The sequence below is a fragment of the Haemorhous mexicanus genome, chromosome 10, assembly GCF_027477595.1.
Source record: "Haemorhous mexicanus isolate bHaeMex1 chromosome 10, bHaeMex1.pri, whole genome shotgun sequence".
In the NCBI taxonomy this organism is placed as follows: domain Eukaryota; kingdom Metazoa; phylum Chordata; class Aves; order Passeriformes; family Fringillidae; genus Haemorhous; species Haemorhous mexicanus.
In genome coordinates, this window is record NC_082350.1 from 17938110 (window position 1) to 17957192 (window position 19083).

General features: G+C 51.1%; 1 protein-coding gene across 2 annotated transcripts in view; it reads left to right on the plus strand.

Moving 5' to 3' along the window:
• Positions 1 to 19083, plus strand: part of DVL3 (dishevelled segment polarity protein 3) — a 33881-nt gene that overhangs the window by 10521 nt on the left and 4277 nt on the right. Inside the window, exons 2-12 of one of the 2 annotated variants that reach the window (XM_059855647.1) lie at positions 11181 to 11250; positions 14620 to 14741; positions 15135 to 15241; positions 15818 to 15953; positions 16217 to 16310; positions 16687 to 16756; positions 17051 to 17190; positions 17388 to 17464; positions 17943 to 18010; positions 18373 to 18423; positions 18545 to 18694. In XM_059855647.1, the coding sequence (XP_059711630.1) occupies positions 11181 to 11250; positions 14620 to 14741; positions 15135 to 15241; positions 15818 to 15953; positions 16217 to 16310; positions 16687 to 16756; positions 17051 to 17190; positions 17388 to 17464; positions 17943 to 18010; positions 18373 to 18423; positions 18545 to 18694 (1085 nt within the window). The remainder of the gene's footprint in view (positions 1 to 11180; positions 11251 to 14619; positions 14742 to 15134; positions 15242 to 15817; positions 15954 to 16216; positions 16311 to 16686; positions 16757 to 17050; positions 17191 to 17387; positions 17465 to 17942; positions 18011 to 18372; positions 18424 to 18544; positions 18695 to 19083) is intronic. The other variant, XM_059855648.1, reaches the window with a different exon arrangement.

The following is a 19083-nucleotide window of genomic DNA, read 5'->3' on the forward strand; positions in this document are numbered from 1 at the left end:
TTTGAGACCCTCCACAAGAGAAACATTCCATGTCCTGTGATGGTGATTTCTGGAGGTCAGTGGCCATTACCCAGCCTTTGGTGCAGTTGTCAGAGACAGCAGATGGAAGGTTTTGCATGGTATGTGACAGGGTCAGGTCCAGGAGTTCACAGTGTCAAAGAAAAGCAGCAGTTGGACCTGGTGCTACAGTGATCCAAAACACTGTCCTCTTATAAACTGAGGGGAGGCTTGCCCTCTTGTTGAAAAGGAGGATGATTCCTGCTGTATAGGTGAGGCCTGGTAGGACCTGAACTGAATTCTGTACGTGGCAACTGTGAAGACTATATTTACAGTAATGTATTGGGTCCTACTGTATGGCTTTCATCTGCTTTCTGGACCTTTAGTTGAGAAAGTTGTGCGCCAGCACATGATTGGTTTGGTTGGGACTGGAGCATTTCTTGTTTCTTTCTTCCAGCAGTTGAACAGTATTTTCATGCTTGCTGGGTTGTTGGCTGGAGGGCAAGCCTGGATGCTTGGTAGGTTACTTGTTGTATTGTTGTCCTATGTCTTGAATGGAATTTGGTGAATAAGACTGGTATTAGTAAAATTGATGAAGTATATTAAAGGCTACTAAAATGTGCTTTATTCACTGGCTTTTTTATACAGGGAATTTTTTGTACTAGCTGCAGGACACGGTCAAAAGCAGATGAGGAAGAAAAACAATTAAGTGTCCCTGGCTTAGCAATGGTCAGAAAAGTTTCTTATGAGTGTTCAGATCCCTTGTGCTCTCTTCTGCTTCCTGCATTTTAGGACCAGAGGGATGTGTTTTCCCATTTTTCAGAGTACTGCAATAATAGCTTGCAATCTGGGACAGAGTTCTGTCTTTGCCACCATGCAGCTGTTGTGACACTGAAAGGCTCTTCTTTGCGTGAGTCCTTTTCATTGTCTTTGGCACATGTTTTGTGGTGAAAGTTTGTTGTGAGCTTTATTAACAGCCTGTTGGTTTTATGGGGGTTCTCTGTATGTCTTACAGACCCAGTTAGCAGAGTTGTTGCTGATGGCAGCCCAGATGGATGTGCAGAGTAGGTGCAGCCATCTACAGCCTGTCGTGCTTCAAGACCCCTTCCCATCGGGTAGGAGGTTGAGTCGGTTTCCTAGGGAGGCTCTTGCAAAATTGTTTATGCAAGGAGAGAGTAATGTGAGCTGGTCAGTATCTTGAGGACAGAACACATGTGGAGGCTGCTTTGTCATTTCCTCATGGAGATCTGTCATTAAATTAATTATTAACATGATGGGGGAAAATGAACCTCTTCCCCACAGATGTCTGCCTTGGTCCCAGATCTGCTCTGGAGGTATCTGGCTGGCGGAAGGGTCCTCCTAGAGCATAGGGCTGGTGCTGGGCAGAGCTGTTGTGCTGGCAGCCCGTGACGAGGAGGTGCTGGTGAGCAGACTGCTCTGTGCTTCCCCAGGTGTGGAAGTCCAAGCTTTCAGACTTTGTTTCCCACCCTCCCCCTCTCCCCAATTTCCCCCTGTTCTCCTCTCCTTGGTCTCCCGCTGAGTTGATGCTTTTCCAGGAATGAGCTGTACTGCTGGCCCAGCACATTCCACAGCAGCAGCGCTTTCTTGGCAGGAGCCTCGCTTGCTGTTAGAAAAAGCAGGACTGACTTGGTGTCCCTCAGCTGAGGGCCAGAAAAGGAAGGCCTGGTCTTGTGTTCCTCACGGTGCATGCAGAGCCTTCACAGGCATCACAGCCTTCTCCCTTGGTTGTGGTGTATGTGCAAACCTCACGCTGTCCCCCCAGCAGCCCTTGGGGCTATTTACAGCTCCTTACAGTCATCTTAACCAGTGTGAAGTCCCTGGACGTTGCAGGGAAGGCTGTTGCTTTTCTAGCCAGCCTAGAAAGGGGGAGTGACTTCTCACTCATGGGGAGTTGCAAGGAGCTCCCTGTGGGGTGCAAACACCTCATTCACAAGCTTCTTGATAAGCTGGTGTTGTCCTTTGCGTTTTTTAACCAGCAGTAGCCAGATAAACCCTTTGTCCACCTCTGCACTATTTTCACCTCTCTCCCTTTCCCTCTGTCAGCAGGAGCTGGTGTTTTGCAGCTCTGCCTTGTGGGCTCTTCCTGTGAGTGCTGTCTGTGTCCAGATGGAGCTGAGTGTCACAGCAGACCAAGCCTCCTTCCTCCGGTGTGCTTGCTGTCTCACATTAGTGTGAACCACAGCAACCACATCAGGATTTTACCCTGTCTCATACACATCTCTGGCTGGGGCCTCTTTGGGCCTGTTTCCTCTCCCACCCTGAATACAAGCCCAGCTTTTGGCCACTGTTACTATGTCTGTGGAATTGTCTCCATTCCCTAAAGGTCATTTCTGCAGATGTTTAAACTCAAATCTTTTTTTCTCACAGTGAGTCCCTGCACTTGTCTTGTATCTTTGTGTTGTGTTGTATGTTTATGCAAGCTTTTAGTTACTGAGGAGCTGAAATTGAGCTAGCAGCGTGAAGAACCTGACTTGGCTTCTGCTGGAAGTTCCCGTTTGTCCTGATTTCCAATTCAAAGAGACTGAAAGTGTCACTGAACCTTCCGGGGCCTGCAGAATGCTTTCTTTGATGATGTCTGTAAATGTCCTTCCGGAGGTTGGAAGCATCGCTTGGGCAGGGCAGGATTAATTAGCGTGGAGGTGCCTCCTGCAGTCCCTGTGCAGCTTCCTGCTGCCAGTAGGTTGGTGGAGGACAGGTCTGTCGGGCTTGTTTGCAGAGCAGAGCTGCAGCCAGATGGTCACTCTGGGATCAAGGTGGGAGGGGCTGCCAGGGCTCTGCACTCACCGTGAAATCAGTCTGTAGCTTTGCTTTGATAAGTGCTACTCCTGGGCAGGCCTCTGAGCCTGGGTGGCTCCTACCTAAATGCCATTCCTTTTCCAGTCTTTGGACTGGGTGAGCAGGAGGTCTGATCTCTGTCATCTGCCACACAGTGATACCTGTAGGACTGAGCACAGGTCCAGCTGGAGCTAAGCATCGCCCAGACTTCGGGGCTTTGCTTGTCCTGGTGTCTGTCTAGTGGAGTGATTACAAATGTGTTGATGAGGGCTTCTCAGGGAAAACAGTTGGCATCTTGGATGTCTGACTGACCGTGGGGGGAAGGCACGGAAAGCTGAGGATGGTGCATGAGGAGGCTGTGGGGCAGCAGAAGTAAACATGGTTGAGGGAGGCTCTAGGCCTCTAGTAGGGGGACTGGGACTAAATGATCTGTAAGATCCTTTCCAACTCAAACCATTCTCTGAAAACGAAAGAGCCTGTTCTTGAGGAGTGCGCATAGTAGCTTGAAATGGGATGACCTTTGAGGAGTCCTTGTGATGCTCCCTGGACTTCTTAGGAAGGCAGGAGTGCCCATTCCTGCACAAGTGCAGAGGTGTGTTACTGTTTTGGTAGTAGGACAACTGCTGATGATTTGTGCTTCTTGATTCTTGAAAAGCACACCAGGTAAAGACATGCTGCAAAGGAGTTCATGTTCACATGGGGTGCAGGGACAGACAGGACAGCACATCTGAGAATGAAACCATCTACAGATACGTGTTTCCCCTTTTACCTTGCTGCAGCAGAGAGGAGCAGTGCAGAACACCCTGTCTGGGGGCTTGGAAAGGGAATTAAATGGGAGAGTGACAGTCTGTTTATGGTCAGAGAGCCCTTTTCACCCCAGTGTAATGCAATTTGTACTCCTCTTCTTTGCACAGGAGGTGAAAATACAGTGAAGGAGACACAGAGTGTGTTGGCTTACAGAGACAGCTCAAATCCTCTAATCCTGTTTGATTCATCTTGTTTGCCTGCAAAGCCCAAGGTCTCACCAATACACGTGTGATCACTGCCATGTGTATTCTTTGTTTGGGTCTGTACTCTTGGGTGAATTGTATCCCCTTGGGAAATACACACATCATATCTGGGCTTAATCTAACAGGCACATATTTCCCAACTGAAATCCCAACACTCGTAGAGAATTGCCCTCTCCTGTTTTCTAATCTGGTGAAATGGCTGTAGAGCTCATCCCTGTGGCTTCAGCACTATCTTACAGAAGAGATAACGATTTTGCTCTAGAGCCAGGAGCTGCTCATATTTGGGTAGTAAAACATGAAGGTGCTTCCTTTATCCTTTAGCTATGTAGCATTATTAATCTATACAATCAATTGGAAACAAGACATCCCTACCCTAAGGGGAGTGTACTAGAGGTCTTGAAAATGACATCACATTTCTAGTGTGTAAATCCCTGAAGCTTGTGCTGTTGGGTAGAAGTGTTTCCTGGTTTCCTGATGGTTTTTTGTTCGGTTGATTTTTTTTTTTTTTTCTTCCTTTGTGAGCTGTAGGAGAATGGGGGCTGTTAAGGTTAAAGGAATGACCAACCTAATTGTGCACTTCTGGAATGTTGTAAGAGAAGATTGTTTATAATTTAATTTCTGGGCTTTGCACTGTTGGAGAGAACGTTGCTGCTCTGTAAAGGTTTTTCCTCTTAACGCTTGAGGAGACATCTTACTTCTTTAAACTGCTCTACTAACTTTGCATCTTTTCAGTGTGAAATTGTCATTGCTCAGTTGTCTTCTCAATCTTTGCACGTCCCCTGTTTTTCATTCTGGCCATCAAGCTGTCCAGCATGCTCGAGAGGTCCCCAACCCTACCTCCCTTCTTGGAACTGAGCCCTCTGATGCCAGATCTGGCTTTTGTATTTGCCACCATGTCTGTGATTTCTTCTCTCTGTGTATCCTCTCCACGACAAGCCCTTAGATAGGCAAGGTGGGGGACAGGATTGTCAGAAACAAGCAGTAATTGCTGCTGAGCTCCAAGCCTGCCTCCAAATCTGAGGTTCAAATCCTGTGGAAGCCTTTGTCTGTGCCTGTTGGATTTCTTCTTTCACTGGGCTTGTATTACTCCATCAGAGTTCTTCTCAGGGACCTCGCTGTGGCTAGTGGATGCTGCTCAGGAGAGACCAGAGCTGGCTGAAGCTAGAAACTCGCTTGTATCCACAGCCTCAGCCAGCCTGGAGGCCACCAAGGGGAAACGAGGAGGCTGGAGCAGAGCAGCTGTGCTGGCGATGTGTGCACAGCCGGGGTCTGACATGGTGCAGCCGTCTCCGCGGCTTGAGGTTTATGGCCTCCTTTCTCTCCTGTGCACACTCTCTTGTTCCCCACCTTCCCTTCGTTCCTAGGACATGACTCTGTGATATAAAATACCCTCTAATTTCCTGAGCCAGCCTGGAACTCCCCGGAGAAGGCAGCGTCTGCCTGCCTGTCCCTCACCCGCCTCTGCATCCATGTTCCAGGCTGTCAGCTGCTCCCGCTGGCAAGGCAGCGTGAGGGAAACTGGGAGCATGGCACCTTCCCAGCCTGTGGGGAGAGGGTCTGCTGGCTCCAAAGGAAGAGCTGGGGGGAGGGTGGGATGGAGCCAGGGTTGGAGCTGGGTTTCCTTTGCTTGCCTCCCTGCTGCTGGGGTTGTCCCTTCCCCTCCCCCAGCTGCATGGGAGCAGATGTGCTGCTTGTGTCAGCCCTGGCAGCCCCCTACGCACACCCCAGCCGGGCTTCTGCACAGCCAGAGCCTTGTCCCCTCCTCCTCTTCTTCCTCCTCCTCCTCCCCCCCGGCTTGGCCCCGTGTCACTGGGGATGGCGGTGGAATCATCCGCCCACTCGGCCTGCCTCCCCTGTAACCCTCCCTCCTTCCTCCCTCCTGCAGGTCTCTTTGTTGGGAAATTCAAGGCAGATGAGTGCCGGGGCGCGCTGGGCCTGCGTGCCAGGCGCTGAGCTACAGCTTGGCCTCGGCTTGTCTGCTGGCCCCAGGATGAGAAGGGGGCCGGTGAGTGCCCGGCTGCAGGGCAGTTCTCTGGGCAGGGCAGCAGCACCGAGGGTCCTGGACTCGCACTCTCCTGGGCAAGGCTCGGGTTGCTTCCACATGAAAGGGTTTTTTCCTGACCACCATTCTTAGCCATGTTCTACCCAGCCCCCAGCAGGACATAGGAACATTCAAAACCTGACAGTAAACTCAAAGCAGTCCCTCTGAAATCAACCTTAGGCAGATGTTTTCCCTGGGCTCTGGGAAAAGGAAAGGCTTGGTGAGAACCAGAGTGCCTGAACTCCTTCTGGGTCTGCTCTTTCAGGAATCCCGGGCTCAGACCCCATCAGGTGGGGGCTGTTCCCAGCACATTCAGAGGATAGCTTTTCCTGCCAGCACTTCCGCGGGACAGTTTCATCTCATGGCTGCCTCCCCATTCAAGCGCGGAGCAGAAACGTGGCACTGCTCACAGCTCCCCCAGAGGCTGCTCGCTCGGTGGCTTCTGACGTGTGAACCTGCGGTCGTGTCCGTGCGAGAAGTGTGACTGGAAGAGTGGTGAGAGGTGGGAGGAGGAAGGCTGCAGCTAGGGCTGAGGCTGGAAAGGAATGGAGGAGGAAGGCTGCAGCTAGGGCTGAGGCTGGAAAGGAATGCAGGGCACGAATAGCTGGGATGGTGTGAGGGGTGACAGATGTGAGTAGCGCTGCAGAGATATTCCTGCTCGGCATGTGCCTGACTCCAGCACTATCAGTTTTTGCTCTGTAGAGTCTAAATATATAATCCATTGTGCTCTGGCATCTGGGTGATAAATAGTGATAAATAATGTAGTGGCTGGAGAAGGAGGCAGAAAACTGCTCCGGGGTGGAGCTGACCCCTGGGATGTCTGGGGCAGCCGCAGGGTAATAAGAGTGAGGAGGGACCAGTTCTCAGGACAGAGGGAGCTTGTTCTCCATCAGGCATTGCAGCTGAGGCTGAATGGGCGGGTCTTGGGGTTGGTTTCCTCTGTCCCCACTGAAAGTGGAATAGTTTACTTGTGCTGAGCAGTTGGTCACCTTGACCCAGCAAATATATCACCCTGTCCCTTCAACCACAGGCAGGGCTCTGTGTCCCTAAGCAGGCACCATGTAGCACTGAGAGTTGGCTCTGCCTGAAGTTCTCTCTAGGAATTGGATGCAGTCCAGGCTGCTGGCGACAGTATGAATGGATGCTAGTGCAGCCAGGGCAGGGTGCATGTGTGTGTGCACTTGGAAGTGAGAAGACGACAACTTGCCTGTGTTGGAAAGGGCTGGTGTGGGCATGAAAGAGGGTGGGTCCCAAGGGGTCTGCCTGTATTTGACATTCATCTGGGCTATAGGGGCTTTGGGCAGAGGCTGGCTCAGAATATGCTGAAGAAGCGTTAAGCTATCAGGGTTTTAAATCCATCGTCACTGCTCCTTTCCTGCTTTTCCTGCTTCTCGATCTGTGCAAGAGGAATTAACACACATCCTGGGAATGGATTAGACTGCTCAAACCATGACCTCCTCATCTGTGCCTCCTGGGGAAGGGTAGCCTTTGTGCAGTCCCTTTGCTGGCTCTCCAGTTTTGTCAGGGATTGTGAGTGCCAGCTGCCAGCAAAGGCCTGGTGACGTGTTGTGGGACAGCCCTTTGCTGAGTGTGTGTGACACCGGTGCAACCAGTGGGGCTGGCAGGGTGGAGCAGGCCTGCTCCCCACGTCTAGGCTTCCAGCACTGTTCATTTGCCTTTTGCTGATGCCTTGTGAGTGTTGGCAGGCCTTGTGCCCTGTTTTTGGGGCCAGCTGGGACAGCTGTTAGCACACCAGGGAGCACCGCCAGGAGCCCAGAGCGCCGGTTTCTCCAAGCCCCAGCGTGCTGCGACTTGATGGCACTGGGGCAATGGGTCACAGCTCCATGTCCCACCTTTGCATCCTCTTCAATTCCCCGTGAGTTGAGGACTGGCTTGGGGACCTTTCAGATCTGTTGTTAGGATTCCACTTCTGAGTAGTGTTAGATACTTATAATCTACCGAATACATAATTTCTCTTGGTTTCACATTCTTTACTTTTGTTCTTTTTTTCTTTTCTGTTGGACTTTCTCCCTACCCCCATAATTTATTCACTATCTAGTTACCTCATGTTTAAGCATAATATGTGTCAAGCTACCTTAAATATAGGTTGTAAGGGGGAACATAGTATCACAAGCTAATTGTAATATATCTTTGTATTAAATAAGAGTGCTTAAAATGTTGTCATTGGATAGAAAAGGAAATGAACTTGTTAAAGCCTATTTTGGTATTAGATTTATCAAAGATAGTAGTAATTGAATCTTCTGAATTTGCAAGTTGTTTTGATTGCAGATTCTGTGTGGAAAAAGTATTTAGGGGTCCAGTGATATTTAAAATAAAAAAAATAAACTTTTTTTTTTCCCCCATGAGTAAAAAAAAAAAAAATAAAAGAAATCAATTTTTTTTGGAGAAAGAAAGTTAGTGCTTCTTTCACTGTGAAGGCTGATAATAATGTAGCTGTTTGTGTAATGCAGGGATGTGACATTATGGCACAACTATAAAGCTTGAAATGATGTTGAAATATTATGCATGTAATTAAAAAGCAACAGTGTCATTTAGTAGGCAGCGTGTTTAATGTATTTCGCTTTCATCTATTAGAAATCTCTGGCATAGTTTGTGATTCTTTCAGATCATTATAAAGAGGCTTAAATTATGTATTTCTTTTAGAAATAAGCAAACTGGTGGAAATATGTCTGCTGGAAATAGAGTACAGCAGGAGCAGTCTGGGAGGTTGCTGGAGTGTGTGGAAGAACTTTCTGATACAGCAGGCAAGGGAGCCAGCTGGGGAGGGCACGCACTGGAGAGAACAATTGGGGGGTGATCTGATGGCTGGAGGCTGCCTTGTGCACACCAGCCACAATGTGATAAGAGTTTTTGATTCTCAGAGGAGTAAGGAAGAGGATGAGCAGAACTACTACCTTGGACTTGCAGAGGGCAGAGTTTGGCCTGATTAGGGACTTGGTTGACAGAGTCCCTTGAGAGGCAGTCCTGAAGGGCAGAAGAGCCCAAGAAGACTAATATTCTTCAGGGAGGAAATCTAAAAGATGCAGGAGCAGGCTGTCCCTATGTGCTTGAAAGACAAGCCAGTGGGGAAGAAGAATGGCCTAGCTGAGCAGGGACTTTGGCTCAAACTCAGGAAAAAATAAAATATTTTATCTTTGGAAGAAGGGGGAGGCAACTCAGGAGTGCTATGAGGATGTTGTGAGGTTAGGCAGGAAGAGCTAGAAGGGCCAAAGCCCAACTGTAACTTACCTGGCTACTCCTGTTAAAGACAATTAAAATGTTTTTACAAATAATGTCAGCAACAGAAGGAGGGCTAAGGAGAATGTCCATCCTTCATTGGATGTGGGGGGAAACAGTGACAAAGGGTGAGGAAATGGCTGAGGTACTTATTGTCTTCTTTGCCTCAGTCTTTAATAGCAAGATCAACTGTTCTCAGGGTGCCCAGCCCTCTGAGCTGGGAGACAGGGACAGGGAGCAGAATGAAGCCCATGTAATCCAAGAGGAAATGGTCAGCAACCTGCTTAAACACACAAAAGTCTATAGGGTCAGATGGGATCCACCAAGGATAGTGAGGAAGCTGGTGGAAGTGCTGACTGAGTCACTCTGTCATTAACCAGCAGTCCTGGTCAACCAGGGAGGTCCCAGGTGAGTGGAAGTCAGCAAATGTGATGCCCATCTACAAGGAGGGCCAGAAAGAGAATCCAAGGGAATTACATGCCTGTTGGCCTGACCTCAGTGCCAGGGAAGGTCATGGGGCAGATTATCTTGAGTGCCACCATGGGGAATGTACAGAACAGCCAGGCAATCAGACCCAGCTGGCATGGGTTTTGGTAAGGCAGGTCCTGCTTGACCAGCCTGTCACAGCCTGATCTCCTGTATCAGTGTGGCGCAGTTAGTGGATGAAGGAAAGGCTGTGGTTGTTACCTACCTGGGCTTTAGTAAAGCCTTTGACACTATTTCCCCCAGCATTCTCCAGGAGAAACTGGCCACTCATGGCTTGGACAAGTGCGCTGTTCCCTGTGTAGAAAACTGGCTGGGTGGGCTCAGGAGGGTGTCAGGAATGGAGCTACATCCATTGGCTGCTCACAGTGGTGTTCCCCAGGGCTCAGTACTAGGGCCAGTCCTGTCTAATATCTTTATCAATGATCTGGTCATGAGGATTGAGGGCACACTGAGTTCACAGATGACTAAGTTGGGTGGGAGTGTTGATGTGCTGGAGGGTAGGACAGCTCTGCAGAGAGATCTGGACAGTCTGGATTGACGGGCCAAGGCCAGTTGTATGAGGTTTGACAAAGCCAAGTGCTCGGTCCTGCACCTGGGTCACAACCCCACAGAGCTCTGCAGGGTGGGGGAAGGCAGCCTGGAAAGCTGCCTGGTAGGAAAGCAGTTGGGGGTGGTGGTTGACAGTGGCTGAACATGAGGTAGCTTGTGCTCAGGTGGCCAAGAGAGTCAATGGTATTGTGGGTTGTGTCAGCAGTAGTGTGCCCAGCAGGACCAGGGCAGGGACTGTCCCCTGTACTTGGGACTGGTGAGGTCACACCTTGAACCCTGTGTCCAGTTTTTGGGCCTCTCACAACAAGACAGACACTGAGGTGCTGGAGCCATGTCCAGAAAAGGGCAACAGAACTGGGGAAGGGTCTGGAGCACAAGTCCTGTGTGAAGCAGCTGAGGGAGCTGGTGGTGTTTAGTCTGGAGAAAAGGAGGCTCAGGGTGGACCTTATCACTCTCTACAATTCCCTGAAAGAAGGCTGTATCCAGGTGGGGATTGGTCTCTTCTCCCAAATAGGAAGCAACAGGACAGGAAATTGCCTCAAGTTGTACCAGGGGAGGTTTAGATTGGACATTAGGAACATTTCTTCATCAAAAGGGTCGAGCACTGAAACAGGCTGCCCAGGGGAGTGGTGGAGTCATCATCCCTGAAGGTATTTAAAAGTTGTGTAGATGTGGCACCTGGGGACATGGTTTGGTGGTGGCCTTGGCAGTGCTTGGGTAATGGTTGGACTTGATGATCTTAAAGATCTTCTCCAACTTTAACAGTTCTATGATATGCACCTGAATTTTGGCTTTACTGATTAAAATGTGATCTGGGGGATGAAACAGCTATATGCACATAGAAAGGCTATTCTGTCTTTGGCTCCTCTTCAGGCTGCCAGTCATGGCTGTGGGCATAGCAACCTGTGGCCTAGCAGCAGGAGAGAGCTGCCAGTCCTCTCCTGCTCCATCCCCAAGCCTGGGCTGCCTGGTGTTGTATGCAAATACCCATCTGGGAGTCTCCTTTTCCTTTGAAGTCCTGAACCCAGAAACCCAGCTCTGACTGCCTCCTCTCCCCTCTGCAGGGTGGTGAAAGAAGAGATCTCGGATGACAATGCCAAGCTTCCCTGCTTCAACGGCCGGGTGGTGTCGTGGGTAAGAAAGCCCCTTGCTTCGGTGTTTCTCAGCCTGTTTGTGCCCTCTGAAAAACAACGTTTGGATGTGGAGTGCCAAGTAAAGCACAGGGGCTGCTCAGTTGGTGTGCTGGCTGCTCACAAAGCTGATGAGCTGGATCCCCACACTCCAGTCCCCCCCTCAGCTGGGGAGGGGGCTCTCTGCCAGGGAAGATGTGGGATATCTCTATGAAGAGCTCATGGTGACTGAGGCCTGGCAGAGATCATGATCGTGGCCTGTCCACAGCATAACCCCTGTGCCCCTATGGCAGGGTCAGCTTCCCAAGGAAAGTCCTGCTCCAATGACTGGTACAAAGGGCTTGTGTGACTTTAGTGCTGGTGAAGTGGACTGGATTTGACTGCCCTGAAGACTAAAGGTACTGCCTGGGCAGCTGCAGGACAAGCTTTTCCCACAGTACCGTGCCATGCACACGCTCTGCTCCCTGCTCGCATGCTTCCCTCTGTCCCCACAGGGACTCTCTGTTAGTGGGGGGAGAGTCTCCACAGCACATCATCCAGTTTTCCCTCTGCTGAGCTGCAGTTTGTGCTGATGAGGGTGTGTGGGTCTACACCAAGACTCAAGTGCCTTTTTCTAGAGGCCTCTGAACAATATAAATCCTCAGCAAATCAAGCCAGGTTACCCCTAATTCTGCTTCTATCCCTGCACCAAACAGTGACGGAGCAGGCAGGTACCTCCCTGCCGACACAGCTGCCGCTGGGATTCCAGCCAGGGGCACAGGGTGCAGGCTGGAGCAGGGAGGAAAGGCTGTGCTGGGCTCCCGCACAAAGAGCCGGGGGCGGACGCCTGCCGTCCTCCCTCTAGCGGTTATCCAGGCCCTTCGGAAATCATCTGTGTCCCGCTCTTGGCCACCACACATTCCTCTGCATCCATCCCGCTGCTGCTGCATCTGCTCCAAGATGTCCCACCACCCCACCCTTTCCAGCTGCTCTTTGCTTTCACCTGCCCTATGGGGTGTCCCAGAGTCTCTAAATCCATTCCAGTGCTCCTTTTTTATCTGGTGTGCTTTTCCTTGTGATCCATGTGTCCATGTAGCTGCTGGCTTTCCTTGCAGGAGCTCTTTGGTTGTTCAGTGTGTGAGTTGCCCAGATCTGGTGTGAGTCTGTCTGGTGTGACCACCATGCTGCTGCTGCTCTGCTGGGCTGGATCCTTACAGGGAACTTGTGCCCAGAGTGAGCATCACTACCAGGTCTTGTGCATGAAGGGTAATGGCCTTTGTGTGATGATCCCTTTTTCTACCTCTGCTGAGAATCTCCTAGTCCATGGGTAGTTTGGGGGCTGAGAGGAGGGCACTTGCTTTGCTGCTTCTGATAGACAGGCTGGGATGATGCTATTTTAGGAACTCAGTACTAATTTTAGTAGCAGGGAAAGACAGGGGCTTGGATCCAAGTATTTCCTGACAGTGTAAGAGGCAGGAAAAGTGCAGGATCGTTATCAAAACCTTCCTGGGAGGAAATCCCAGCCTTGGGAGTGTTAGAGGAAGATAGCATCAATCCTGCCTGCTTGGGAACCCCCCTCCACTCTCTTCACTGCTGTTTGACAGCTGCCTGTGGCTGGTTCCCTCTGTCCAGATCTATTTCCTTGATGTTGCCTTGAGATTTTCAAGCATAAAGTGTTATAAGACTTTTCCCTAGGCAATGCTGGCCACTTTCAGTGTCTTTTCTACCCTGTGCTCTCAGGCAGTGGCTACGAGAATAGGGATATGGCCCTTAGGGAGGGGGATCTATCCTGGGAAGACAAGTCACCAGGAAGGTGCCAGGAGCAGAGCCAGGCGTGTGCCTGGGGCTTGCTGGAGGAAGAGAAGCTGACCTGAGTGTGAGATGAGCTGGTTAGACAGTTGTGAGAGCAGGAGCCGTTGGGCTTGTCCTGGGGCTTGTGGGACGGGCTCTGCAGCTTTTGACACCTGAGGCTGCTCTCTGCCCTGTCTGCTGCCTTGGCTCCAGCTTTTTCAACGCTGCCCTGTCTTCCTTGCCCCAGCTACATACATCCCTCTCTTTGTTTCCAATATCTCTGGCAGTAGACCTCTCGTCTGCTATGCTAATGATGATCTGTGGGGTTCATACCCCCGTTATGAGGGTTTCTCCAGTTCCTGAAGGTGGGCAGGGCACAGCTCTTTTCTCAGTGATGCTGGAAGCACTCAAGACCTGTATAAATGGGCTGTGCTTCTATCATCTGAGTTGGGATTTGCTCTTGGCTCCATGCAGATGTGGTTCCCTCACCAGCAAGCAGTAGTGCTGTCTCTGAATTTATACTGGGTATTATGGTTTGGACAGCAGCTATCAGCTTTTTTCCAGCCTATGTTTCATATTTTGTCTGTCCTGAGCACAATGGGTATCCCTCACCTCTGTTAGATCCTTTCTGGGCCCTGTCACCTCTGCTCTGGAGGTCCTGAATGCTTCTGTCAAGGAAGAGGCTTTTTGTTGCTTTCTTGCTTCACCCTATTGGGATTAGCCCAGTTCATTACAGCTTGAAAGTAAGGGAGAGTGCAAATCTGGACAGGGAGCAATATTGGGGAGCAGCTCATTTGGGCTGTCCTCTGTTTCATTCCACTGGTGAGCCCATGGCCCCTGGGAGTCTCCAGCTCATTCCCTGAGCCCTGAAGTTGATGGTTTATTATAGAGCCATGATGAGGGTGTGTTGGTGTGCCTGGGCTGCCCCACAGCATGGCTGGCATAAAGAGTCTCTAGGGTTTAACCCTTTCTTGAGTTTCTGCACTGGGCAATCCACTGAGCATCCCAGAGACTGGCTGAAGGTTGTGCTCAAGCCAATAAGGTGAACACAGCATGAAAGTTTGTGAAGTAGATATGGAAGCCAGAAAAAGCCTGTTTCAAGAGTCTGTTTCAAAGCCAGCCTTGGCCCTGAGCTCTGTTACCCCCAGCTTCTGAGGGTTGTGAAGGTGAAAGTCCTGCTGGGTCCCACAGCTTGAAGGCAGAAGTGTAGAGGCTGCTAGAGCTGAGGAAAGGAATGACTTGTAACTGCCTTTCCCAGTGTGAGAACTGGGGGAATCCGGTTCCTGCTGCAGGATGTGTGCTAAAGGTTACCTGAGTGTGTGGTGTGGGTGTGCAGGTGATGTCAGAGTGTCCAAGCTCAGCTGTCACCCACCCGGGCTTCACTGCTGGGTCAGGAGTTCCTGAGCCACAAATAGCCAGTGTCTGGGAAGGCCTTGGGGGGAAATGTTGCTACATGCTTGGCCTGTTCCGTACCTGCTCCTGGGCATCTGCTGTTGTCGACTGCCAGAAATGAGATCCTGGGCCAGGCAGGCTTTTGGCCAGCTCCTTTGGCCACTCTTATAAATGTTTTCTCAGCTTCCTTTTCTGTCTCTCATCCCTCCAGCTGGTGTCTGCAGAGGGTTCCCATTCAGATGCTGGCTCAGTCTGTGCCGATAACCAGACAGAGCTGCCGCCCTCCATGGAGCGCACAGGAGGAATTGGAGACTCCAGACCCCCCTCTTTCCAGTAAGTTACATGGACATCTGTTCTGGTTTCCAAGGGCCACATGGTGCATTTGCTGTAATCTAGACCGGTATCCCAGACCAGGCTGGGACAGTCTTACCCAAATTGCCAGGGATGACAGCCAGCAAGAGGGGAGGAGAGTGGGGCTGGGAGCTGATTTGAAGTGGAGTTGCATTATTCAACAAACAAGGGCATGCTGAAAATAATACAGGGAAAGAGCCAGCGCAGCATCCCCAGTCCTTTGACCTGCACTTGTAGATGTGCTGTGGTTGTTCCCATCCCTCAAGAAGGAGACAGCTGATGGCTGGAACCTTGTGTTGGTCATGACAGAGGTAGAGAGAGCCTTGTCAAGTTGTTCCCTGTTGAACATATTTGTTTGCTTTTATCTCATCACAGCCCTAACACTGGGGGGAGTCGAGAAAACTTGGACAATGAGACAGAGACAGACTCGGTGGTGTCATCACAGAGGGAACGACCTCGTCGAACAGATGGGCCTGAGCATGGTGAGTGTTGGTAACATGGTGAGAGCTCTGCAAGGGCATGGCTGGGGCATGGTGGGAGCACCAGCTCCAGACTTGGGGCAGCTTTCTCTCCTCTGCAGAACCTTTCCAGCTTAAAAGGGCTAATTCTGTAGCTTTTAGAAGGGCCATAGCCTCATGTTGGAGGTAAGAGCTAACACCTGTGTTACATCAGAGCTTGGTGTTGAACTCTTTGCGGTCAAGGGAGATATCTCCTGTAGAAGCCCCAAGAGCAGGAGACAGTTGTGCCTCTGTCTTCTTAGCTGAGAAGCAGAGTGAGCTTTAGCTTTGCCACTTGTGCTGCTCCTTGCTCTACCAAGGAAACAGCTGCAAGTCTTCCACAAGTTTAGCAGCATTGTTCCTACTGAGTCATCAGCCTCTTCCCATCCTAGTGATAAAAGAGGTATCCCATAGGAGATGGATCTGGTCCCAGGGTAGACTAGGAGTTACTTGGCACTAGATGGGATTGACTGATGGCCAGGTTTGTTCTGAGGAGGTTGCCATGAGCCCTGCATAGGGGAAGGGTTTCTCTGAAGCCCACTGACTCTTGTCTTTACACAGCACCCAGGGTGAATGGGACGGTGAAAGGAGAGCGGCGCCGAGACCTGGGTGGCTACGAGAGCTCCTCCACACTCATGAGCAGTGAGCTGGAGACCACCAGCTTCTTCGATTCAGATGAAGATGACTCCACCAGCAGGTAGGAGAGCTTGGGTCTTGGGGAAACACTAATTTCCCCCTGACTCTCAGAACACCGAGGTGCCTTTGCAGGGCACTGTAGTCCTGGGCTCAGACCTGCTTCTGTCTCACTCAGCAGACCCCTTTGCCATTGTCTGTCACCCATGTGCATGTTCTCCCCTCTGCCCCTGCAGTTCTCTATTCCCTCTGCCATTTCCACAGCTCTCTTGCTGCCAGAACCACCACTATGGCAGCAGAAGAGCTGACTCTTGCTTTGACCTGCAGGTTTAGCAGTTCAACAGAGCAAAGCAGTGCTTCCCGTCTAATGAGGAGGCACAAGCGACGCCGGAGGAAACAGAAGGCTCCACGCATTGAACGGGTACCCAGGGAGGGGCTGGGTATCCTGGGGAGGCCAGTGCAGGTCAGGGTGGGCTCACAGGGATTCAGCTGTTTTTGGTGTGGGCATGGCTTTGGACAAGTGTCCAAATGCTGAGACTTCAAAAAGTGCTGTGAACCTTTTCCAAGTCAATGTAGCCTCAAGAGCTGGGACCACAGGCCTTGTCTCAGCTGTAGAGAGGTCACAAGGACCGTGGCTGTTCTCTGGCTCTGCAAAGCTCCCAGCATAAGACTGGAGTTGTGGGTGGTGGCTGTGGTGCCACAAGGAGGGGCAGGAAGGAAAGGACAAGTGGAGGAAGCTAGGGCTGGGAATGTTACTGAGGCACAGGAGAACATCTTATGTTTTGCTTACGTTGCAGTCCTCGTCCTTCAGCAGCATCACAGACTCCACCATGTCCCTGAACATCATCACGGTCACGCTGAACATGGGTGAGTGGGAGATGTGCATGGAGCCTGCAGTCCTTCCAGGGCGAGATTGGGGGTCATGGAGGGGGAACTGGGGAGGGGGCAAAGAGAACACATGGGGGAGGAGTGAAAAGATGGATTCTGTAGGGGATTGGCTTCTCTTGTAGAAATTGTCTCTCAAGACTTTGTGTGTTTCAGGACATCTCTCTGGGACAGGGGTGCAAATCGCCACCATTAGGATGTAGTTTTACTGAGGTTAGGTCTGCTTGTGCTTGATGCTTTGAGGTGACTTAGTTCTTTCTCTTTCCATCTCTGCAGAGAAATACAACTTTCTGGGCATTTCTATTGTGGGACAGAGCAATGAGCGTGGGGATGGAGGCATTTATATTGGCTCGATCATGAAGGGAGGCGCTGTGGCAGCTGATGGCAGGATTGAGCCAGGAGACATGCTCTTGCAGGTACTTCACACCCACATATCTCCATCTTTGGGCCTGGGACAGCAGTAAGGAAAGACCCAGAAGCCTCCCTGAGAAGTTTGGCAGGCTAAACCCAGGAAGTCATGCTTGGAAGAGGGAAGCTGAGTCACTGCTGAGCTGAGTGGGGAGCTCAGCCTCTGGTCATATCTCTGGGACTCACCTCTTTGTGTTGTTTGTAGGTAAATGACATCAACTTTGAGAACATGAGCAATGATGATGCTGTGCGGGTGCTGAGGGAGATCGTGCATAAGCCGGGGTGAGTACTTGGGTTGTTCCTTCCATGCAGGGACATCTGCCCAGTTTGTGCTTGGAGTGTGTGAGTTGTATCTTCCGGCCACCTCTGCCAGTGCCTCTGTAGAAGCTCAGAACTTCGGGGTTTGGTTTTGTTTTGATTCCTGTTTTCATGTCCGGTGCAAGAATTGCAGTCTGTGCCCCTTTTTTTGTGGGGATGCTGTGCTGCTGCTCATTGCAGGGCAATTGGACTAGATGACCTTTAAAGATCCTTTCCAAAACAAATTTTGCTGTGATTCACTGATTCTGTTTGGGTCATCAGCAACCCTCAACAGGGTCACATCATTTTGTTCATGTCACTAGGGAAACCCATAGCTGGAGGAGAACAAAGTCACTATACTAGCAGCTTCTCCCTGTCTCCCAGGATGGCACACAGCATCCACTCATCATGCAGGGGTTTGTGTTACTCTGCTCTGGTTCTAACTCTCACCTTTTTGTTGCAGGCCCATCACCCTGACAGTGGCCAAGTGCTGGGACCCCAGTCCGCGGGGCTGCTTCTCGTTACCCAGGAGTAAGTGGATAGCTGACCCACCCTTAGCGCTGGTGCCCAGCTCATGTGAGAGCCCTGCCTTAAGCACTTACTTGGTTGTTGTCTTATTCCTCCCCTGTGTGTGTGACTCCATGGGGCACTGAATTGGGGTTTGATGGGGTTTCAGCTCTCCTTTTTTTGGAGGCTGTTATGTTATATTCCCAAACCAAAATGCCCATAAGCCCAGCCCTTCTTCCCACATCACGCTGGGGACGCGTTTCACTGGGGCAGGGAGGTCACTTGCTCGGGGCGCCAGAGGAAAGAGAAACCCCCCCTAAAGCCATAGGGGGATCTCTCCCTCTGCACCTCTCCTGCTGACCCTCCCTCTCTTCTTTCTCTCCCAGTTGCTCCCCAGCGGATCTGGGCTGGGCCAGACTCTCCATGCTCCGATCCGGGTGAGTCCCGGCAAATACTGGGGATGGAATGGGCTGTGCTGCGTCCCTGTCCCTCCCCAGAGGTTGTTTTGATGAGCTGATAATTTCTTACAGCTTCTGACTGACTCTTTTTTCATTGCAGGTGAGCCTATCCGGCCCATTGACCCGGCAGCCTGGGTGTCTCACACGGCAGCGATGACTGGCACCTACCCAGCGTACGGTATGAGTCCATCCATGAGCACAATCACTTCCACCAGCTCCTCCATCACCAGCTCCATCCCAGAGACCGAACGTAAGTCCTTGTGCCTCCGTGCTGCACCCGCTGCACGGCCTCCTCACCTTCACTATGCTGTGAAGGGAGCAATACATCTGCCTGGGGACAGCTGGGGTGGGCCTGATCTGCTTTGCCAAGGGAATGGGAGGGAGGCAGCTCTTGCTGGGCCGGCACTTTGATCAGTGGGAGTTCTGCCTGGGAGAATTAACATGTTTTTAAGCCTTCTGTGTGAGGAGAGTAGAGGAGCCTGGCTGCAATCAGGAGCTGTGGCAGGTGTAGAGGAAAGGCTGAGACTAGTCAGGGGTTGGCTGCTGAGAATGTGGAGCCAGATGGATTCAGCATGTCCCTGGAGCAATTGAGAGCTCCTCCCAGACAGCAGATAGAAGAGGCAGCTGAGAGCAAGGAGT